The sequence below is a fragment of the Elephas maximus genome, chromosome 10 (genome assembly GCF_024166365.1).
Source record: "Elephas maximus indicus isolate mEleMax1 chromosome 10, mEleMax1 primary haplotype, whole genome shotgun sequence".
NCBI classification, from domain to species: domain Eukaryota; kingdom Metazoa; phylum Chordata; class Mammalia; order Proboscidea; family Elephantidae; genus Elephas; species Elephas maximus.
Window position 1 is genome coordinate 88,462,035 of NC_064828.1, and position 25,241 is coordinate 88,487,275.

General features: G+C 38.9%; 1 protein-coding gene across 9 annotated transcripts in view; it reads left to right on the plus strand.

Moving 5' to 3' along the window:
• Positions 1–25,241, plus strand: part of TTLL5 (tubulin tyrosine ligase like 5) — a 333,039-nt gene that overhangs the window by 102,854 nt on the left and 204,944 nt on the right. For 8 of the 9 annotated variants that reach the window (XM_049898665.1, XM_049898667.1, XM_049898666.1 and 5 more), the window contains 4 exons: positions 19–60; positions 8,956–9,069; positions 9,350–9,441; positions 25,069–25,131. In XM_049898665.1, coding sequence (XP_049754622.1) covers positions 19–60; positions 8,956–9,069; positions 9,350–9,441; positions 25,069–25,131 — 311 coding nt within the window. The remainder of the gene's footprint in view (positions 1–18; positions 61–8,955; positions 9,070–9,349; positions 9,442–25,068; positions 25,132–25,241) is intronic. The other variant, XM_049898664.1, reaches the window with a different exon arrangement.

The following is a 25,241-nucleotide window of genomic DNA, read 5'->3' on the forward strand; positions in this document are numbered from 1 at the left end:
TTTTTCTATCTTTTATAGCGTCCAGTATCTGCACAGTTTTACTCATCAAACGCCAAGCAGGTAAGTTCTGCATTGTTTGCAGACTTCATTAAAAGTTTATTTCCATTCCCCAAATGGAAAGCCTTTTCGCTTTATTTAGTCTTTCACAGTACATATTTTGTGCACCTGCATTTTGCACAGTTTGATAACATTAAGTAGTATAAAAAAAAAATAGTATAGATGGTGATAAATGGAGGTCTTCTTAGGTATGGAATAGGAGAGTAGAGAAGGCAGGAGCTCAGGAACTGATGAGTCCTCTTTTCCTGTTAGTGGTTACCCTGTGGAGGCAATTGAATCTAAACGAACAGAACTTAAAGATGTGTTATCTATTGCTTTGACTAAAATATTTCAGAAGGGAAATATTGTAGTTCACAAATAACCTTTCTTTTGTTCATACGCCTTATGAAACATACCATTGTTACCGGCTCGATATGAAAAATTGGGTATTATGCTATAATTGTGTTTCCTAATAGATGACATTATTATACATAGTGATTTATAGTTTTATGAATCTTAGAAACTCTGCCATAATTAGTATTTCCAATGCCATGTTTAAAATAAAGACAGAGTATTTTATCTTTCTGTCTGAATTATTAACATTTGTTTTCTTACTGTTCTTGATAGCAATATCCAAAATTAACTGTTGCTTTCTTCTACAGGGTTCTCCTTTTTAGTATCTTTTGGAGGCGCTAGGGTAACAGTGGGGGTACTGCTCCTATTCTTTGCTGCTTTAGTGTGAGGGATATAGATGTTCTCATATATAAGTGTGTCACTTGTAACTATTCTTTCGAAAAAGCTCAAGTATATTTATTTTGGCATTTCTACTCTCTGATACAGTTTCTGGTAAGCTTGGCAGCTTGAATCATAATTTTCTTAGCTACTGTTTCTGATGAAGTGACTTACATGGTTATATGAATATAAGAAATGAAAAAAAGACTCATTGGTGGCCTTGTCTTGGATTTGGTAACTGGCTAATGTGGCTGTGTAATATGAGCTTTGGTGTTTAGTTGATTGAATTCAAGATTCCGTAATACTTAATGTTTTTTACAAGTACCTGATGTGTGCTAGCTGGTATCCATGGCAAAAAAAAAAAAAAAGCAAGGCCGTTGACTTCAAAGAGCTTACATTCTAAATATGTCTTGAAATAATCTGCTCAAGGAGAACACTAAAAGTAGTTTCATAACCTTCTGAATTTGACTCCAAAAAAAGCATCTTTGATATGCAGTTCTAATCTTAATTTTTCTTTATCCATCTGAATTCTATTACATCTAGCTGCGTTGCTTGAATTCCATAGGTTGCAATATCCTTGTTGGAGAGCAAGACCTCTTGCTAGTAGTATTCAAAAACTGCTTACGTGACACCAGGCCTTTCTGGCTCTCTTCAGCCAGCTTTATTCATGTTGAATTCTTTGATTCTTAACGCTCTTTGCAGTATTCTGCCTTGCCAGTGTCTTTTTGTTAATGAAGCACTCTCAACTCCACAATAGTTAAGATACATTTTATAGACTGCTGTGTCACGTTTTCTGCCTTGTTGCTGTCAGATTATGAAGTCACTTAGTTTTTTGCCTATTGTCAGCCCTTTCTTTTTAAAGTCCATTATCTCTTTCTGCATATCTCCCTGTCCTTGAATGTCTGTGGTTCAAATCCCTACTCCCCCACTAGAAATTGTCATGTTCCAAGGCTGGCAGCATGATATTCAGGAAAGAACATGGGCTTTAGAATCAAATGAATCTGTTCAGATTCAAGCTTCACCAAATAACTTGTTAGATCCTGGGCAAGTTCCCTTACCTCTTTTAGGCTCAGTTCCCACATCTGTCAACTGAGTATGATGATGCATACATGGAGTTATGGTGAGAAAGAAATACGATAACATCAGAAAAATTTTTGGGATAGTGCCAGACATACAGTTTACCCTTTTGAATCCTGTTCGGACTTTCCTTTTTCCATCATTGGTATCAGATATTGTTCTGTTATTTATCTATCTGTAGTCATGTTTCTCACGTTTGCTGTCACCCACAGATTTCATTGCTTTGTTGTTTATTTCTCTTCCCAGCCATTAGTGAAGGTTCTAAGTAAAGCTTAATCGGTACCTATTCCTGAAATCTCTTCCTAACTTGATTTACCATGGCAGCTAACCAAAAGGTTGGCAGTTCAGATCCATCAGGCGCTCCCTGAAAACTCTATGGGGCAGTTCTGCTCTGTCCTATAGGGTCGCTATGAGTTGGAATCAGCTCAACAGCAGTGTGTTTTTGGTATCTTATCCTACAGTTCTGTTTTTTTTAACAGCTTCCAGTTTTTTTCATAGTATTATGTTCATTATATCATGGCACTAAACCTGATTGGAAATATAATTTAGCATAAAAATTTCACAGATTTTTTTCAAACACTTCCCTGAAATCCAAAGGCATTAAATATGTTTGCTGTATCCCCCCCTTTTTTGTAATTTCATCTTAAAAATCAAAACTTTAAAGCATGTTTTAAAATAAACAGTCTCTACTACTTCTCTTCATAAGCCCATTAAACTCTAAATATTTATGAATTTTTTCTTTTAGTATCTGTTCCATTGTTTTACAAGGGATTCAAGTTAGACTTAGCAGGCCATAACCATAGGAGCATACTTCTTACATTTTTGGAGATTGGTATCTCTTTTGTTTTTTTCTAATCCTCTGGTACCCTCCTCACTTCTTCATCATTTTTCAAACATAATTGTAAGTGGTTTTGGTAAGTTTTTTTGTTTTTAAAGCCAATTCCCTTAATAACAAGATGCATGTCTCAGACCTGCTGACTTACATTTGTTCCAAATTTCCAGATGTTGCATGTCTCTTTCTTACTGTAACACAAGTCTACTTATTTACTTACTTAATTCCTTTCCTTCTTCTTGTTTTTAAATTTTCTAACTTCAGAGTATACCTCAGGTATCATTATGTTTAAACTTTCTCTATTAGCCATTTTTTGGTCAATTTCCAGCCAGATTTATTGATGTGTGATCCTTTTTGTTTCTTTTCTTTCATTTTGCTTTTTAAACTTGATTTTGCACTGTACATTCTAGATGGCAGTATGCCTCACGTAAAAGTTGAGCTGTTTATAGTTCGTTTGTTTTTAATGCAGAATTTCAAACTTTGAGAAACTGCATTGCGAGAGTTTTATTCTTTGCATTTGTTCTCTGTCAAACAGATTTCCTTTTTTGCCCCTGAATTATGATATCTTTTAGGATATCTCATATATAGTCTAGGATAGAACTTTTTCTTATTCTATATGTTGTCCAGTTCTTCTCATAACTGCCAGCTTTCTTTAGGCTGAGAATCATTTTTCTGATTCAGCATGTTTCTTACTCTGTTGAGTGGGGGTAGGTGGAGTCCTGGTGATACAGTGGTTAAGCATTCGGCTGCTAACCAAAACGTTAGCAGTTCAAATCCTCCACTAGCCGTTCCTTGGAAACCCTATGGGGCAGTTCTACTCTGTCCTCTAGGGTCGCTATGAGTTGGAATTGACTTGACGGCAACAGGTTTGTTTTGTTTTTTCCCTTGTCTCAGCATTTTTACATTCTCAGCCAGTTCTTCCCTAGCAGTAAGGATTAGATAAAGATTTCTTTTCTGGGTAGATTTCAGAATCATAAGGTTGTACTAATGATAAATCAGATCTTTGATTCATGTTGCATGGTAGAATTCTTACCTAGATAGTAATTTGGCTGTTTAAAGTTTGAGTGTCTGACACTTTGAATCTGTGTCATCTAGCCAGAAGCAGTGGTTCTGTTCAAATTCAGAGGAGCCTTACTTGCTTAGTGCATTTAGGCGACCCGTTGAAATATGTGGATTTATTATAAGTACCATCTAAAGAATGTGGCTAATATACCCCAAATCAAAACCACAGAAACATCTAGCTCAATTAGCAAAGCATAGTTTATAAAGGAAATGTTCTGCATCCTACTTTGGTGAGTAGTATCTGGGGTCTTAAAAACTTGGGAACGGCCATCTAAGATACTCTGCTGGTCTCACCCCATCTGGAGCAAGAGAGAATGAAGAAAACCAAAGATACAAGGGAAAGATTAGTCCAAAGGGCTGGTGGACCACAACTACCACAGCCTCCACCAGACTGCGTTCAGCACAAATAGATGGTGACCGGCTACCACCACTGACTGCCCTGACAGGGATCACAAGAGAGGGTCCCAGACAGAGTTGAGAAAATGTAGAACAAAATTCTAATTCAAGAAAAAAAAAAAAAAAAGACCAGACCTACTGGTCTGACAGACTGGAAAAACCCAGAGTGTATGCCCCCAGGACACCCTTTTAACTCAGTAATGAAGTCACTCCTGAGGTTCACCCTTCAGCCAAAGATTAGACAGGCCTGTAAAACAAAATGTGACTAAATGGGCACAGCAGCCCAGGGGCAAGGACGAGAATGCAGGAGGGAACAGGAAAGCTGGTAATGGGGAACCCAAGGGGGAGAAGGGGAGAGTGTTGACATGTCGTGGGATTGGCAACCAGTGTCAAGAAAACAATACGTGTATTGTTTAATGAGAAGCTAGTTTGTTCTGTAAGCTTTCATCTAAAAGTACAATAAAAAAAAAATAAAAACCACAGAATGGCTTACACTTGGACTGTTTTATCCTTGTTTTTGCTGCCCCAATGACCTTTCAGATCAGTCTTGTTTTTTCCTTTGCTTGGACTTTAATCTCTTTGGCATGCATAAGTATTTATATATATATATTTTTTCCTTCTTCTGTCTTTCTCTCCATTTTCTCTCACCTGTGTTTGTAATTCAGTTCACATCCCTTTATAGTTCACTACATTAACAAATATTGGGAGGATTCAATCAGTGGTCTAGGATAGTAGTGCTTTGCTGTTCAAAGTACGTTTTTCTGTCTTGAATGAATCAGTACAGCAGGTATTATGTTGATTAAAAATTTCTTAATTTTTAATTTTCAAAATCTCAAATTTATTGAAAAGCCTCTATTGGCAAAATATTTCTTTCTAGTCTTATATTTTCTAACAGCTTTCCCAAAAACATAGGAACCTGGGTGGATTTTAGGGAAGCATTTGAGATACCTAGACCACAGGAGCTACAACTTTTCACATGTCTCTCCCTCTTAGCCCTCCTAGTAGTATAGATTAAAATGAACAAGTGAAGAAATTAGAAGCATTCCTATCCAGTTTTTTCTCTTGGGGCGATATTGACCCTTTGTTTTCTCTGTAGCCTGGTGTATTTGTGGCAATAAAAGAATAATGCTATCAGCATATGAGAGTTAACAGCTGGGACAGGAGAGAGACCAGGTGCTCTTTGTTTTGCTTGCATTCATCTAATAGGCACCATTACCTTTCAGTCCCTCCATTTCTTACACCTCTCAAATACCCCAGGCAGAAGCCCCCACCAGAATTCCCACATACCCCACCCAGACAATCAACATCTATGCACAGAGTAGCTAGAGTTAAAATTGTGGGCTGTGTGAAGCAAAAGAGTGGTTGTATGTGTATGTGGGAGACAACTCTTTCAAAGTGATTAACAGAGAAGTTTGAGAGTTTTTGGTGTTAGTTCATTGCTTCCCTCCGAACAGCTTTAGATTGGTGGAGGGATAAGTCACATCATTATGATCTCAGTCTTTGGAAACCAGGGATACTATTTCATCTGTCATGGATTGAATTGTGTCTGCCCAAAATGTGTGTATCAATTTGGCTAGGCCGTGATTCCCAGTATTGTGTGATTATCCACCATTTTGTCATCTGATACGATTTTCCTGTGTGTTGTGAATCCTACTTCTATGACGTTAATGAGGTAGGATAGGCAACAGTTCCATTAATGGGGCAGGACTTAATCTGCAAGATTGGATTGTGCCTTAAGCCAGTCTCTTTTGAGATACAAAAGAGAGAAGCAAGCAGAGAGACAGGAGGACCTCATACCACCAAAAAACAGTGCCAGGAGTAGACCGTGTCCTTTGGACCCTGGATCCCTGTGAGAAGCTCCTAATCCAGGGGAAGATTGATGACAAGGACATTCCTCCAGAGCAGACAGAAAGAGAAGGCCTTCCCCTGGAGCTGATGCCCTGAATTGGGACTTGTAGCCTACTAGATAGACTGTGAGAGAATAAACTTCTGTTTGTTAGAGTCGTCCACTTGAGGTATTTCTGTTACAGCAGCCCTAGATGACTAAGACACCATCATAAAGCAGTTCCACAATGACAAAAATTAGAGGTGCTCATTAGATGTCGTTGAATAGAGATTTGACCCATGTTCTTATTAATAGCACTGTGCATTCTTCAGAACTGTTCTACTAGGTAATAACTTTTTAAAAAAAGTTATACTTTAGATGAAGGTTTACAGAGCCAACTAGTTTCTCAGTAAACAATTAATACACATATTGTTTTGTGACATTGGTTGCCAACCCTACAACGTGTCAGGACTCTCCCCTTCTTCTCCTTGGGTTCCCCATTACCAGCTTTTCTGTCCCCTCCTGCCTTCTGGTCCTTGCCCTTGGGCTGCTATGCCAAGTTAGTCTCATTTTGTCTAATCTTTGGCTGAAGGTTGAACCTTAGGAGTGACTTCATTACTGAGCTATAAGGGTATTTGGGGGCCATACTCTCAGGGTTTCTCCAATGTCTGTCAGACCAGTAAGTCTGTTCTTTTGTGTGTGTGTGTGAATTAGAATTTTGTTCTATATTTTTCTCCAGCTCGGTCCGGGACCCTCTCTTGTGATCCCTGTCAAAGGAGTCAGTGGTGGGGCCGGGCACCATCTAGTTGGTGATGGAATCAGTCTGGCGAGGCTGTGGTAGATAGATGTGGTCCATTACTCCTTTGGACAAATCTTTCCCTTGTGTCTTTGGTTTTCTTCATTCCCCCTTGCTCTAGACAGGGTGAGACCAGTGGAGTATCTTAGATGGCTGCTCATAAGCTTTTAAGACCCCAGACACTAGTCACCAAAGGAGAATGTAGAACATTTTCTTTATAAACTATGTTGTTCCAGTTAAGCTAGAGATGTTCCCTGAGACCATGGCCCCCACAGCCCTCAGCCCAGTAATTTAGCCCCTCGTGGAAGTAATAACTATTTCTTAAAAGCATTTTTTGTTGTTAAACTTTCAATATGGTTTTTAGTTCATGAATAGTTTTAAATAGCATTCTTTCTATTTTAAAATACTTAAATGTTTTTATTTTTTTACTTTATTTAAATGAATGCTTACTTCTTACTCTTCTTACATAATTTGAGATGACTTTTTGGAACTGTTAAATAATCTTAGATAAGAAGGCTTCTTGACTTTGGAGGATTCACTGCCAGTGGCTTTATTGTCCAGGCCATGCTATCACATAGGAAGTAGAGAAGTGTGTGTCTCAAAAAAGAAACAGTGTGTGATAATGAGAAAACTCCTCAAAGCATCCATTTAATATTTTGACTTTTCCAAATTATATGCTAAATAAACATTCACACTTTAAGGATTATTTTTAGTGAATATATTAACTATATAAATTTTCTTCCTAAATCCTTAAACTTACCTTGATTCCCCTTTTTCTGACACCCACTATTTAAGGTATTCTCAGAGAGTGAGTTAAATTTTTTCCCAAAATTCTTCTGTAGCGTTTTAATTCTAACCATGATTAATCTGTATGTCAGCATGTTTGTTCATTTATTTATTTGTTCAATAGTTTTTTTTAAATATCCTTCTCCATACAAAGTACTGTTCTAGACACTACAATAAAGCTAAACAGATAAAAATTCCTACCTTCACAGGAAACTTATATCTGGGGAAATCAAGAATTTTATTTAAGTAGATATCTCATCATGGATATCAGAAAATCTATTTTTTACAGCTCCCATGCTAACTTTGAAGATTAGCATGTATTGGTCTCCCAGGGTAAAACATCTTCCACCTCCAAAGGTAAAATCGTTAATGGTTATTTGTATACATGGGTGTTGCTGAAAGGATCAAAAGTTAGTTACCAAAATCTGCCTTTCCATAGACAGTTTACACACAGAGAAAGATAAATTATAGCTGGCAGTGGGGCTTCTACTACTTGGTCAAAGTTACTTCTAGGAATCTAGAAAGACAGTTCGTATCCATGTTTCTTGTATTATTTCTTATTCTTACTACTTGGCAAATTTATTTATCTTATTTTGTCAGACACTTCCTCTATTGTAGTAATCCTGTACTATCATGCTTCATGCCATCTGACTTCCTTTATATTTCACTGCTTGCATTACTGTCAAACTCATTTGAAACCTTTTGTACTCAGGTAACCTCCCTGATCATCATTTAGAGCCTGAAATAACCCAGATCATCTTTTGGGATCAGTGATAAATGTGGCCCATTTGGCTCCTTCCTTGGAGTGTCCAAGGCAGTTGTCTTTGTCCCAAGTCTCTTGAAGTCCAGCAGCCAGTGTTTCCCAAGTTCTAGCCTTTTGGTCACAGCATTTTCTGTGTTGCTGATGATTCATCTTAGTGTTTCCCTCATCAAAGTTCTAAAACATCCCAAAGCCCAACTTCATCTGTGACACAATAGATTGTTCCTTGGTTTTGTGTCTCATATCTCAGTTCTCCTAACTCTCCTAAGACTATAATTACTTGCTAAAATAAATACACATTTAATTTCATATTGTGGCTATTTTTCAGAATTTTTCCATATCCTTGAAAATATTGAATGTACTCTAAAACCAAGATTAGAAGTAAGCATTAGCTGAGAAAGCCATGTGGACATCTCTTTTTCTACTTGTTTCTCTTTCAACTCATGTAGTGTTTCCCTACAATTCTCTCTTTCTTACCTTTGATTTTACTAGCTTTCCTCTGTTTCCCAGGGGTTCAGGCTGAGATTAATTATGGAAAATGGGCTATGAATTTGAGCTTATAAATGTTAGGAAAGGTAATGATGTTGAGGGAATTGACAGAGGCAAATGAAGAAAGATGATAAAAACTTCTGCGTTTTTTTCCTTCTCCTTAGCGTTCCCGTCCACTCTCTGCCAGTGATGCGGAAATGAAAAACCTTGTGGGCTCAGCCCGAGAGAAGGTGCCGGGGAAGTTAGGTGGTTCTGTGCTTGGTCTTTCAATGGAGGAGGTAAAGAAAACTCCATTTTAGGCCTTTGTGGGTTAACCCAGGGTTCAGTGAAAATAAGTAAGTGAGTCTGAATATTTGTGACAGGCTCATATCTTACATTGAAAATGAAAGATTCAAGATGGAAAAATTCCTTCTCAGAAACTAACATTTAAATAGAATTTATTTCTCCCTTCATGCTTCGTTCATATTCTTGGGTCATAACTCTCTTCCTGTGTCCTGTAACCACATGGATTCCAGTTTTCATAATAGTTACTCATTCATTTTCTCTTCTCCCATCTAGATCAAAGTTTTACGACGGGTGAAGGAGGAGAATGATCGAAGAGGTGGATTTATTCGCATATTCCCTACATCAGAGACGTGGGAAATATACGGGTGAGGTGACTACCCTTTTTTTTTTTAAATCTGTAACTCAGGGCCAGAGAATTGGATCGTGATTCTGTCATCATTGGTCTCTGCGTGGCGCCGTTCTTATTTTATTTTTTTATAATGTGATGAGCATTACCCAACCCAAGAACTAGAGCGTTAACAGTAATTTAATCTACCTACCTATTCCTCCCTTTTTTAAAATGCTCTCTCTCCCTCCTAACTAGCCTTCCAACTTAGGGTTAGACACTGTCCCGAACTTTGTGATTATTATTACTTTGATGAAAAAAAATTATTTTAACATCTATATTTTACCTAAACAATGCATTGTTTATTTTTTAATTCAACTTTGAGATTTAGTTTTACATACAATACAATGTATCCATTTTGAGTGAACAGTTTGGTGACCACTTTTGACAAATGTAAACTCTAATTTAACCACCACAATCGAGATCGAGAAATTTCTATCACCCCCCAAAGTCCCCTTATGCCCCTTTACAGTCAGCACCCCCCTTCCCCCAGAACCCTGAGCCTAAGACATCTACTGATCTTCTTTCCATCAGTATGAATCAGTTTTTCTAGAATTTCATATAAATGGAATCATACAGTATGAACTCTGCTTCTGGATTCTTTTGTTGAAAATGATGTTTTTGAGATTTATCCATGTTGTGTGATACAGTAGTTCATTCCTTATTATTGTTATGTAATATTTCATTCTATGAATATACGTCAATTTGCTTATCTACCCACATGTTGTGGAATGTTTGGATTATTTCAATTTGGGGGCTCTTGGGAAGAAAGCTTATATGAACTTTCATGTATAAGTTCCTGTGTGGACATAGGATTTCATTTCTCTTGACTAAATACCTTAGAAGTACAATAGCTGGATCATATGATAAACGATAGTACATTTTTATCAACCAAGTGTGGTGGTGTGTTCTTCAAGTGTCTTCTGCTTGGGATTCATTCAGTTTCTTGGGTCTATGGGTTTACAGTTCTTATTACATTTTAGAAAGCTTGGCCATTATTTCTTAAGGTATTTTTGCTGTTCCTCTCCTTTTTCCTCTCAGGACTCTGGTTACATGTTGGATTGGTTGATATTGTCCCACAAGTCCATTTTTTTCAGATAGTTTTTCTCTTTGCTTCATTTCAGATGGTTTTTATATTGTTGTGTCTCTCAATAAGTTCATGCATCTTTTTGTCTATACTGTCTAATCTGTTAATTCCATTGCTGAATTTTTCATTTCAGATTTTATTTTTCATTAGTAGAATTCCCACCTTTTTCTTTTGGTGTTTTCCTTTTCTCTTTTCATTATTTGCTTTAAATCCTGTGCATATGCTATAATAAAGGCTCCTTTAAAATTTTTTGTGTGTTTATTCTGTTTTCTTTGCATCTCTGGCCAGTTCCTCTTAACTGATTTTCCTCTTATGTATGAGTCATATTTTCATGTTTCTCGCAAGTACAATTTTTTTTTCTTTGTTTTTAATTGGATGCTGGGCATTGTAAATAAGTCGTTGAGTTTGGATTTTATTGCCTTCTTTAAAGTCTGTTTGTTTGTTTTGTCAGACACTTAAGTTACTTGTAGATCAGCTTAATCTTTTTGAGGCTTATTTTTTAAGAATTTTAAGGATTTTGGAAGAAGGAGAATCAGGACTAGGAGGAGGATATGGCATGTGCAGCTAATTGCCTCCATGAACGATTGTCTCCTTTGCCATGAGACCCGAAGAACAGGATGGTGCTTGGCTACCATTACTGAACGTTATGATTAAAGATTCTATAGAAAAGCCCTGATCAGATTTTGAAAATGCAGGACAGAATTTCAAATTCTCATTGACTTCAGACTTTCAGGAGCCATGGAGGTTGGACAAACCCCAGAAACTATTGTCCTGAAATAGTGTTTAATTCTTAAACCAAAAATATCCCCTGAAGTCATCTTAAAACCGAACATTTTGTTACATCTCAAACAGAATCTTACGTTTCATCCAGAAATACTCATTTTCTCCTGAATATAACTTGCGCACTCCTGACTCTTTTGAGCTGGTTATCTCTTTTTTTAACTTTTTTTTTTTTTTGTGGTACTTTAGATGAAGGTTTACAGAACAAATTAGTCTCCTATCAAACAGTACAGACATTGTTCTGTGACATTGGTTAACAACCCTACAATGTGTCAATACACTCCCTTCTCAATCCTGGGTTCCCTATTACCAGCTTTTCTGTTCCTTTCTGCCTTCTAGTCCATGCCTCAGGCCTGGTGCATCCCTTTAGTCTTGTTTTGTTCCATGGCCTGTTCAGTCTCTGGCTGAAGGGTGAACCTCAGAAGATTCATATTGTTGGATATAGCTATAATTCATTCTTTTTCACTGCTTTATTATATTCTTTTAATTTTTCCATTCTCATGTTGATGGACACTTCTTACTGATCTTTGCTGGTAATGTTAGAATTGTGCTGTACATGTCCTTGTATGTGTTTCCAGAGTATATATCTAGATGTGGAATTACTATGATATGTGAATATTCAACTTTAAAAGATAATGCTAGATAAATTGGACTTCATCAAAATATAACTTTTTTGTATCCAAGGACATTATGAAGAAAGTGAAAAGACAGCCTACAGAATGGTATAAAATATTCACAAATCAAACATCTGATAAGGGTCTAGTACCCAGAATATAAAAGAACTCTTACAGCTCAACAACAAAATGACAAAAACCCCATTGTAAATGGGCAAAGGACTTCGATAGACATTTCTCCAAGAAAATGTACAAATGGATGAAGAGATGCTGGATATCATTAGTCGTTAGGGAAATGCAAATCAAAACCACAATGAGATTCTACTTCATACCTTCTGCAACAGCTGTGAAGAAAAAAAAGGAATAAACAGAAAATAACAAATGTTGGCACCCATGTGGAGAAATTGGAACCCTCCTACATTGCTGGTGGGTGTGTAAAATGGTTCAGCCACTGTGAAAACAGTTTGGCGTTCCTTCAAATAGTTAAACATCGAATTACCATATGACCCAGCAATACCACTCCTAGGTATATACTGAAAAAATCGAAAATAGGTACTCAAACAAACACATGTACATGCATGTCCATAGTAGCACTATCTGCAGTAGCCAAAAAGTAGAAACAGCCTTTCATTGTTAACAGATGAATGTTGACACGATGAGTGGATAATGGAATTGTGGTATATACATACAATGGAATGTTATCCAGCTATAAAAAGAAACGAAGTACTGATACGTGTTACAGTGTGGATGAACCTCAAAAACATTATGCTGAGGCGGGGCCAAAATGACAGAGGAGTCAGACGCTTCCAGGGATCCCTCTTATAACAAAGACCTGAAAAAACAAGTGAAATGATTATAGCCTTGAATGTCAAAGGCAAGGTTAGAAAACGGACCGGGCAGCAGGGGAAGGGACAGATACTTGAGAGGCAGAGAGGAGTTGCCAGACCTGAGTTGCTGGGGACCCTCAGGCACCATTCCCGGGAGCGACAGTGGTGGGCGGGTGGTAGTGTTTGGCCACAGTTCCCTCAGGGAGAAACAGCCAGCAGTACAGCCTACTCACATGTCCAGAACCAGAGAAGAACGGCACTCTCAGCAAAAGCTAAGTACTTGCGTATATTTTACCATGCCCACAGCCCCCAAGCTGGCTTCAGTGGCTGTTGATTTCCCTGGGCTGGAGATAGATCCTGCTGAGAGCTCTGAGCCATTCTCCCAGCCTTGGAGAAGGAATAAATTCACAACAGGGGGAAAATAAAATCTCCCAGCTCCACTAAGCTGAGGAGCTCAGGACAGAAGTGGCTCCTGTACAGGAATAAACGGCCTGTGGACCTCAAATAGCTTTCCCCCCTGCATGGACATGTGTTGGCCTATTTCAGAAGAATAGGCCCTTGTTGGCAGACTACAACTGTGTCAGCTGTGCAGTGGAGAGGTGGGATATTCATGTTTCACACTGCTTTGCCTGTTAAACAGGGCCCTCACCTACTCACATTAGGGGCCTAAGGATTGGTGGCTCCAATCAGGTCACCAAGCCACCCGTGACAGGAGTCCAAGGATAACTAGTACCTCCCAGTCGTTACAACCAAAAGCTCTGGGTGCCTGTGGTCCATCTGCAGAACCTGCCCACCTGTGTGCTCTAGGGAACAGGAACCCGCTTTGCTCCCAGACACTTGGGGGATGGTTGTCATCCCCCTACCTTGTTCAGAGTGTGACCCCCTGCTACAATCAGATACCTGTACCTACACCAGTCACCCCTGCACCTCGAGGACTGTAGGACAGAGCATGTACCACACACTTGATGACCAGTTACCTGGACACCTGAGCTGAATCCATACAAGAAAAGTGAGCTCTAGCCATCTGGTGACAGGACATTAGAGCTTCAAAGGCAAAAATAATCAAGCTAGCTCACTCAAGCAACCTATTTGGACATATCAAAACAAAACAAAGCAAGAAGCTAGGACATAGTAAGCAAACATAAAATAAACTAATACAGTAACTTATAGATGGCTCAGAGACAACAGTCAGTATCAAATCACATAAAGAAGCAGACCGTGATCACGTCAGCAAGCTCTCAAAACAAAGAATCAAGGGATCTTCTGGGTGAAGGTGCCTTCTTGGAATTACCAGATGCAGAATACAAGAGGTTAATATACAGAACTTTTCAAGACATCAGGGACGAGATCAGGAAGGAGATCGGGCAATATGCAGAACAAGCCAAGGAACACACAGATAAAGCAGTAGAAAAAATTGAAAAGGTTATTCAAGAACATAATGAAAAAAAAAAACTTTTTTTTTTATTAACTTTTATTGAGCTTCAAGTGAACGTTTACAAATCAAGTCAGGCTGTCACATATGAGTTTATATACACCTTACTCCGTACTCCCACTTGCTCTCCCCCTAATGAGTCAGCCCTTCAGTCTCTCCTTTCGTGACAATTTTGCCAGCTTCCAACTCTCTATCCTCCCATCCCCCCTCCAGACAGGAGATGCCAACACAGTCTCAAGTGTCCACCTGATGTAATTAGCTCACTCTTCATCAGCATCTCTCTCCTACCCACTGTCCGGTCCCTTTCATGTCTGATGAGTTGTCTTCGGGGATGGTTCCTGTCCTGTGCCAACAGAAGGTTTGGGGACCATGACCACCGGGATTCCTCTAGTCTCAGTCAGACCATTAAGTCTGGTCTTTTTATGAGAATTTGGGGTCTGCATCCCACTGATCTCCTGCTCCCTCAGGGGTTCTCTGTTTTGCTCCCTGTCAGGGCAGTCATCAATTGTGGCCGGGCACCAACTAGTTCTTCTGGTCTCAGGATGATGTAGGTCTCTGGTTCATGTGGCCCTTTCTGTCTCTTGGGCTCTTAGTTATCATGTGACCTTGGTGTTCTTCATTCTTCTTTGCTCAACATAATGAAAAATTTAATAAGCTGCAAGAATCCATAGAGAGACAGCAATCAGACTAGAACACTGGACAGAGCAACCAGATGTCAACCCAGATAGGGAAATCAAAAAATAAATCAAGATAAAAAAATGTTCAAAACAGGGAAACAGCAATGTCATTAAACATTAAAACAGTAAAGAGGGACTAAGAAATGCCATAGATCTTTCACATGGAGAGGAAGACAAGGCAATATAAAGAAATAAAAGTTAGGTTTAAACTTTGAAAAGTAGGGGTAAATAGGTAACCAAAAGGATACTAACAATCCTACTCATCAAAATAAAATACAATAAAAAATAAAGAATCAGCAGAAACAAAATCAACAAAAACGAATAACAGGAAAAGATGATATATAAAGATAAACTACTCAACACAAAAATTAAGTGGAAAAAAGAATCAACCACACGCAAAAAAAGACATCAAAATGACAGCACTAAACTCATACATATCCATAATTACGCTGAATGTAAATGGACTAAATGCACCAATGAAGAGACAGAGAGTAGCAGAATGGATAAATAAACACGATCCGTCTATGTGCTGCGTACAAGAGACACACTTTAAATTTAGAGATGCTAACAAACTAAAACTCATAGGATGGAGAAAAATGTCTCAAGCAAACAACAATCAAAAAAGCAGGAACGGCAATATTAATTTCTGAGAAAATAGACTTTAAAGTTAAATCCACCACAAAAGAAAAGGACACTATACAATATACCAGGAGGATTTAACCGTATTAAATATTCCTGCACCCCGTGACAGGGCTGCAAGATACATAAAACAAACTCTAACAGCATTGAAAAATGAGATAGACAGCTCCACAATTATAGTAGGAGACTTCAACACACCACTTTTGGTGAAGGACGGAACATCCAGAAAGAAGCTGAATAAAGACAGAAAATCTAAATGCCGCAGTCAACCAATGTGACCTCATAGACATATTCAGAACACTCCAACCAACAGCAGCCAAATCTACTTTCTTTTCTAGTGCACATGGAACATTCTCTAGAATAGACAACATATTAGGTCATAAAGCAAGCCTTAGCAGAATCCAAAACATCGAAATATTACAAAGCATCTTCTCAGCGTAAGGCCATAAAAGTAGAAATGAATAACAGAAAAAGTGGGGAAAAGAAACCAAACACTTGGAAACTGAACAATACCATGCTCAAAAATGACTGGGTTATAGAAGACATTAGGATGGAATAAAGTTCACAGAATCCAATGAGAATGAAAATGCATCCTATCAGAACCTTTGGGACACAGTGAAAGTAGTGCTCAGAGGTCACTTTATATCAATAAGTGCTCACATACAAAAAGAAGAAAGAGCCAAAATCAAAGAATTATCCTTACAAATTGAACAAATAGAAAGAGAGCAATAAAAGAAACCCTCAGGCACCAGAAGAAAGCAAATAAGAAAAATTAGAGCAGAATCAAATGAAATAGAAAACAGAAAAACAATTGAAAGAGTTAACAAGACCAAAAGCTAGTTCTTAAAAAAATTAACAAAATTGATAAACCACTGGCCAAGCTGACAAAAGAAAAAGAGGAGAGGAAGCAAATAACCTGAATAAGAAATGAGATGGGCAATATCACCACAGACCCAACTGAAATTAAAAGAATCATATCGATTACTATGGAAAATTTTACTTTAACAAATTTGAAAACCTTAGAAGAAATAGATGAATTTCTAGAACACACTACTTACTTACCTAAGTACAAACTTACCTAAGCACAAACAGAGGTAGAACAACTAAATAAACCCATAACAAAAGAAGAGATTGAAAAGGTAATTTAAAAACTCCCAAACAAAAAAAGCCCTAGCCTGGATGGCTTCACTCCAAAGTTCTACCAAACTTTCAGAGAAGAGTTAACACCACTACTAGTAAAGATATTTCAGAGCATAGAAAAGGATGGAATACTACCAAACTCATTCTGTTAAGCCAGCATATCCCTGATACCAAAACCAGGTAGACAGCACAAAAAAAAAAGAAAGAAAATTATAAACCTGTATCCCTCATGAACATAGGTGCAAAAATCCTCAACAAAATTCTAGCCAATAGAATTCAACAACATATCAAAAAATATAATTCAGTGAGCTACTTGTATCAGGTGGACACTTGAGACTGTGTTGGCATCTCCTGTCTGGAAGGGAGATAGGAGGGTAGAGAGGGTTAGAAACTGGCAAAATCGTCATTAAAGGAGAGACTGGAAGGAGGGAGCAGGCTGACTCATTAGGAGTAGAGTAAGTGGGAGTATGGAGTAAGGTGTATATAAGCTTATATGTGACAGACTGACTTGATTTGTAAACTTTCACTTAAAGCATAATAAAAATTATTAAAAAAAAAATAATAATTCACCATGACCAAGTGGGATTCATACCAGGTATGCAGGGGTGGTTCAACATTAGAAAAACAATTAATGTAATCCACCACATAAATAAAACAAAAGACAAGAACCACATGATCTTATCAGCTGACACAGAAAAGGCGTTTGAGAAGGTTCAATACCCATTCATGATAAAAGCTCTCAGCAAAATAGGAATAGAAGGAAAATTTGTCAACATAATAAAGGGCATTTATACAAAGCCAACAGCCAACATCAACCTAAATGGAGAGAGCCTGAAAACATTCCCGTTGAGTTAGGGAACCAGACAAGGATGCCCTTTATCACCACTCTTATTCAACATTGTGCTGGAGGTCCTAGCCAGATCAATTAGGCTAGATAAAGAAATAAAGGGCATCCAGATTGGCAAGGAAGAAGTAAAAGTATCTCTATTTGCAAATGACATGATCTTACACACAGAAAACCCTAAAGAATCCTCAAGAAAACTACTGAAACTAATAGATGAGTTCAGCAGAGTATCAGGATACAAGATAAACATACAAAAATCAGTTGGATTCCTCTACACCAACAAAAAGAATATCGAAGAGGAAATCACCAAATCAATGCCATTTACAGTAGCCCCAAGAAGATAAAATACTTAGGAATAAATCTTACCAGAGGCAAAACACCTATACGAAGAAAACTACAAGACACTACTGCAAGAAACCAAAAGAGACCTATATAAGTGGAAAAACATACCTTGCTCATGGATAGGAAGACATAACATTGTAAAAAGGTCTATTCTACCAAAAGCCATCTATTGATACAATGCAATACCTATCCAAATTCCAACATTTTTTCATGAGATGGGGAAACAAATCACCAGCTTCATATGGAAGAGAAAGAGGTTCTGGATAAGTAAAGCATTACTGAAAAAGAAAAACAGTGGGAGGCCTCACTCTACCTAATTTTAGAACCTATTATACCGCCACAGTAGTCAAAACAGCCGGGTAGTGGTACAGCAACAGATACATAGGCCAATGGAATAGAATTGAGAATCCAGACATAAATCCATCCACCTTTGAGCAGTTAGTATTTGACAAAGGCCTAAAGTCAGTTAAATGGGGAAAAGACAGTCTCTTATAACAAATGGTGCTGGCATAAAAGGATATCCATCTGCAAAAAAATGAAACAAGACCCATATCTCATACCATGTACAAAAACGAACTCAAAATGGATCAAAGACCTAAATATAAAATCTAAAACAATAAAGATCATGGAAGAAAAAGCAGGTACAATATTAGGAGCTCTAATAGATGGCATAAACAGTATACAAAACATTACTAACAATGCAGAAGAGAAACTAGGTAACTGGGAGCTCCTCAAAATCAAACACCTATGTTCATCCAAAGACTTCACCAAAAGAGTAAAAAGACTACCTACGGATTGGGAAGAAGTTTTTAGCTATGACATATCCAATCAGCGTCTGATCTCTAAAATCTACATGATATTGCAAAAACTCAGCTACAAAAAGATAACCCAATTAAAAAACGGGCAAAGGATATGAACAGGCACTTCACTAAAGAAGACATTCCGGTAGCTAACAGATACATGAGGAAATGCTCACGATCATTACTCATTAGAGAAATGCAAATCAAAACTATAATGAGATTTCATCTCACTCCAACAAGGCTGGCATTAATCCAAAAAACACAGAATAAGAAATGTTGGAGAGGCTGAGGAGAGAATGGAACACTTATACACTGCTGGTGGGAACATGAAATGGTACAACCACTTTGGAAATTGATTTGGTGCTTCCTTAAAAAGCTAGAAATAAAATTACGATACAATCCAGCAGTTCCACTCGGAATATATCCTAGAGAAATAAGAGCTGTCACATGAACAGATACATGCACACCCAATTTCATTGCAGCTCTGTTTAAAATTGCAAAAAGATGGAAGCAACCAAGGTGCCCATCGACGGATGAATAGATAAGTAAATTATGGTATATTCACACAATGGAATACTACCCATCGCTAAAGAACAGTGGTGAATCTGAAAGACATCATAACAAGGAGGAATCTGGAAGGCATTATGCTGAGTGAAAGTAGTCAGTTGCAAAAGGACAAATATTGTATAAGACCACTATTATAAGAACTCGAGAAATAGTTAAAACAGAGAAGAAAATATTCTTCGATGGTTATGAGACTGGGGAGGGAAGGAGGGAAAGGGGTATTCACTAATTAGATAGTAGACAAGAACTATTTTAGGTGAAGGCAAAGACAACACATAATACAGGAGAGGTCAGCACAACTGGACTAAACCAAACACAAAGAAGTTTCCTGAGTAAACTGAACGCTTCAAAGGCCAGCGTAGCAGGGGCAGGGGCTTGGGGACCATGGTTTCAGGGGACATCTAGGTCAATTGGCATAATAAAATCTATTAAGAAACCATTCTGCATCCCACTTTGGAGAGTGGCGTCTGGGGTCTTAAATGCTAGCAAGTGGCCATCTAAGATACATCAGTTGGTCTCAACCCACGTGGAGCAAAGGAGAATAAGGAACACCAAAGACACAAGGTAATTATAAGCCCAAGAGATAGAAAGGGCCACATAAACCAGACACTACATTAGCCTTAGACCAGAAGAACTAGATGGTGCCTGGCTACAACTGATGACTGCTGTGACAGGGAACACAACAGAGAACCCCTGAGGGAGCAGGAGAGCAGTGGGATGCAGACCCCAAATTCTCATAAGACCAGACTTAATGGTCTGACAGACTAGAAGGACCCCGGAGGTCATGGTCCTTAGACCTTCTGTTAGCCCAAAATGGGCACCATTCCCAAAGGCAACTCTTCAGACAGGTATTGGACTGTAGTATGGGATAGAAAATGATACTGATGAGAAGTGAGCTTCTTGGGCCAAGTAGACACATGAAACTATATAGGCAGCTTCTGTCTGGAGGGGAGATGAGAGGGCAGAGGGGGCAGAAGCTGGCCGAATGGACAGTGGAGGGAAGGAGTGTGCTGTCTCATTAGGGATAGAACCACTAGGAGTATATAAAAAAAAAACAACCCAGTGCCGTTGAGGAGTATATAGCACGGTGTATATAAATTTTTGTATGAGAGACTGACTTGATTTGCAAACTTTCAGTTAAAGCACAATAGAAATTAAAAAAAAAAAAAAGTTACGGTGAGTAAAAGAAGCTGGACACAAATTAATTTGTGTTTATCTGATAATTAATAAGGTTGAGAATCTCTACTTGTTTATAGGCCCTGTGCTTTTCTTCTTCTGGTGGCCTGGCTTTTGACCTAGCTGGAATATGAGTGTGCAGTGGCTCTAGGGACAGAGCTGAAACTTAGAGTAATTTGTTTTTTGTTTGCTTTTTTGTTTTGTTTTGAAAACCCAGCTGTTCCTAGAAAAATCTTCCTTTTGTCTTGAGAACGATTCTGTCCACTTGTTGTTGGGTGCCATGGAATCAGTTCCGACTCATAGCGACCCCATGCACAACAGAACGAAACACTGCCCGGTCCTGAGCCATCCTTACAATCGCTGTTATGCTTGAGCTCATTGTTGCAGCCACTGTGTCAATCCACCTCGTTGAGGGTCTTCCTCTTTTCCGCTGACCCTGTACTCTGCCAAGCACCCTGACAACATGTCCAAAGCGTGTAAGACCCAGTCTCGCCGTCCTTGCTTCTAAGGAGCATTCTGGTTGTACTTCCTCCAAGCCAGATTTGTTTGTGCTTTTGGCAGTCCATAGTACATTCAATATTCTTCACCAACATCGCAATTCAAAGGCATCATTTCTTCTTTGGTCTTCCCTATTCATTGTCCAGCTTTCACATGCATATGATGTGATTGAAAATACCATGGCTTGAGTCAGGCACACCTTAGTCTTCAAGGTGACATCTTTACTTTTCAACACTTAAAAGAGGTCCTTTTGCAGCAGATTTACCCAATGCAATACATCGTTTGATTTCTTGACTGCAGCTTCCATGGCTGTTGATTGTGGATCCAAGTGAAATGAAATCCTTGACAACTTCAGTCTTTTCTCCGTTTATCATGATGTTGCTCATTGGTACAGTTGTGAGGATTTTTGTTTTCTTTATGTTGAGGTGCAATCCATACTGAAGGCTGTGGTCTTTGATCTTTATTAGTAAGTACTTCAAGTCCTTTTCACTTTCAACAAGGAAGGTTGTGTCCTCTGTATAACGCAGGTTGTTAATGAGTCTTCCTCCAATCCTGATGTTCCGTTCTTCTTCATATAGTCCAGTCCCCCACGTGTCTGTCAGTTTGTCGTACTCTGGGGGCTTGCGTGTTGCTGTGATGCTGGACGCTATGCCACCAGTTTTCAGATACCAGCAGGGTCACCCATGGAGGACAGGTTTCAGCTGAGCTTCCAGACTAAGACAGACCAGGAAGAAGGACCCAGCAGTTTACTTCTGAAAAGCATTTAGCTGGTGCAAACCTTATGAATAGCAGCAGAACATTGTCTTATAAAGACCTGCACGTTCAATAGAAAGATAGAGCTTGGATTTTCTTCCTAACTAAATGGGAGGTTTTTTTTTATTTAAGAATTTGATTTTTTTGCACTTCCTAGAAAAAAATCTTTTAATGAATGAAAGTAGAATGCTGCACTTTTGAGTGTTTTCAAGAGACAGGGCCTTAATTTGAGTTCTGAGGCCTTTAAAAAAAAAAAAAAAACCAAACCCACTGCCATCTAGTCGATTCCGACTCAAAGGGACCTTATAGGACTGCTGCATAGGTTTTCCAAGTAGCAGCTGGTGGATTTGAACTGCCAACCTTTTGGTTCGCAACGAAGCTTTTAACCATTGTACCACCAGGGCTTTTTAAACCCACTGCCATTGAGTCCATTCTGACTCATAGGGACCCTCTAGGACAGAGTAGAACTGCCGCACAGGGTTTCCAAGGAGCACCTGGTGAATTCGAACTGCTGACCTTTTGGTTAGTAGCTGTAGCTCTTAACCGCTAGGCCACCAGGGTTTCCAGGGCTTTTACCGACGGCTTTTAGGGGAGCCCAATAAAGATACCTTTTTTTATGGGTTTAGTTCTGAACCACTTGAGAAATAAGACAAGGAATAAGACAGATGGAGACCATAATAATTGTCTTTATTACTGACAAAGTCAGGTTGGGAGACCTGGTGATAATCTAGCTGCAGGCAAATGCACTTCTGATAGAGACTCACATGGTCATTTATAGGCAAGGTTGGCTGAGCCATGTTGGGGGAGCGCCTGGCCCTGGAGAAGCAGCAGAAGATGTGTTCTTTCTGAGGGAAAATTGTTTCCCAAGAGAAAGAAGAGAGATGTTCATTGGAGCATGTTCTGTTTGTTTTTCCTAAATTATTAATCAGATAAGTCTTTCCTGGGGCATTCTGAGAAAAGAGCCAGAAAGAGGCCAAGAATATTGAACTAATGGAACTGCCTTCACTTAGTGTGGGGAAGATGTTTTTACCTAGTAACAAGTATGTCATTTTGTTAATACATATTTACTATGTACCAATGAAGTATCTATCACTATGTGTGGTACCTTGGAGTATAAAATAAATATTAGATGGAATCCCTGCCCTTTGAGAGTTAGCAGTATAAAAGGGATATATGAATGCTGAAAGTGAAGAGGACTTGAAGCACTTACTGATGAAGATCAAAGACCACAGCCTTCAGTGTGGATTATACCTCAGCATGAAGAAAACAAAAATTCTCACAACTGGACCATAAACATCATCATGGTAAATGGAGAAAAGATTGAAATTGTCAAGGATTTCATCTTACTTCGATCCACCATCAACACCCATGAAGCAGCAGTCAAGAAATCTGAGAACATATTGCATTGGGAAAATGTGCTGCAAAAGACCTCTTTAAAGTATTAAAAAATAAAGATGTCACTTTGAGGACTAAGGTACACCTGACCCAAGCCATGGTATTTGCAGTCACCTGATATGAATGTGAGTAAGGAGGACCAAAGAAGAATTGATGCCTTTGAATTATGGTGTTGGTGAAGAATATTGAATATACATACCATGGACTGCAGAAGAATGAACAAATCTGTCTTGGAAGAAGTACAGCCGGTATGCTCCTTGGAAGCAAGGATGGCAAGACTGTCTCACGTACTTTGGACTTGTTATCTGGAGGGACCAGTCCCTAGAGGAGGACATGGTGCTTGGTAAACTAGAGGGTCAGTGAAAAAGAGGAGACCTTCAATGAGATGGATTGACACACTGGTGGCAACAATGGGCTCAAGCATAACAACGATTGTGAGGATGGTGCAGGACCGGGCAGCGTTCCGTTTTGTTGTACACAGGGTCGTTCTGAGGCGGAACCGACTACATAGCATCTAACAACAACAAGAAGTATGATTACAGAGAAACTATATATACGATAAAAATAGTATATATTTGTGTTGCTGTTTGTAATTAAAATGTACTTTGTGAACATCAGCGCTTATCGTTAATGATAAGAAAATGAAGACTCAGTAAAGTCATATGACTTGCCCAAGATCGCACACTAGTACTTCATTCAGATATTCTATGTCCTGTTTTTTTTTTTCCCCACTGCCTCACGCTGCTTTCCTAAAAGAGAAAAATGTACCGTCAGGCAGCATATGACAGGCGCCTCAGGCATGCAGTAAAGACTAGGGCAGTTCAGACAAGGATGCCTTCTCTTCAGTCTTGGAGCGTTCATATGAGGGAAGGCTTCACACTGCAGGGTGGACTTGAACTGCTTCTTGAAGGATAAAACAAAACCAAATCCATTACTGTCAAGTCGATTCTGACTCATAGCTGCCCTATAGGACAGGGTAGGTCTTCCCTATAGGGTTTCCAAGGCTATAATCTTCACGGAATCAGACTGCCACATGTTTCTCCCACAGAGCAGCTGGTGGGGTCCAACTGCTGACTGTTCTGTTAGCAGCTGAGCAATTAACCACTGGGCCACCATGGCTAGATATGATAGATTATGGGTGAGTAGAGAGGGTGAGGAAAAGGTACCCAATAGAGGGAAACGATTAGTGGGAGGTATGGTATGGGAGGACTATAAGGACACTTCTCTGGCTGTACTGCAGGATCCATGTTGGGGAACTCTGAGGAGAAAGTGCGAATGAATTGTTGGTACAGATTATCCGACACTGAAAGTTTAGAAGAGACGCATGTGCCTCCTGCAGTAGACATTAGGGAGCCATTGAATGCCCTTGAACTGAGAAGTGTTGTTGATAGTTACTGTCGACTCAGCTCTGACTCAAGGCGATCTTATGTGTAACAGAAGGAAATGTTGCCTGGTTCTGCACCATCTCTGTGATCTTTGATATGTTTGAGCCCACTGATGCGGCTATGGGTCAGTTCATCTCCTTGAGGGTTTGCCTCATTTTCACTGACTTTACCAAACATGATGTCCTTTTGTAGTGATTGGTTTTTCCTGGTGATGTGTCCAAAGTAAGCAAGACAAAGGCTAGGAAGAAAGCTGAAGAATAACGGGATTTAAACAGTTTCCTCTCTGCATCTTCATGGCCTTTGTGGATTCCTGTTTCCAGCTTCATTTAACCTCTTTCCCCCAGCTATACATGGCTTTCTGGTTGAGGTTTTGTTTTTATTTTTCTACTTTATATGCTGAATTTAGTATATATTTTTTATTAATCCAAGAAGCCCTGCTTTGTCTTTTTATTTTCTAAGTTGAGTCTTCTATTTCTTTTATCCTACCTGCTGCTACTCCAGTGTTTTATGAACTTAATTTGAGTAACTCTCTCCTCCTTTGCCACACATGTTTAGAAACAGAGTTTTCTGGGTAACCTGTCACATCAGTGCTGGATTCATGGTTTTCCTCCTGAACTGAGCTGAAGGAAACCAGTTTCTCTCTTTGTCTTTCAGGTCCTACCTTGAACACAAAACCTCCATGAACTATATGCTGGCAACACGTCTCTTCCAGGACAGGTGGGGACTTGCTAATCTCATAAACTAGCTAGGACTGTATGACAAGGTCAGGAGAAAGTACGTGAAAAAGGAGGGGAGAGGCTTTGTAAAAGTAAAATCTCTGATAGAAA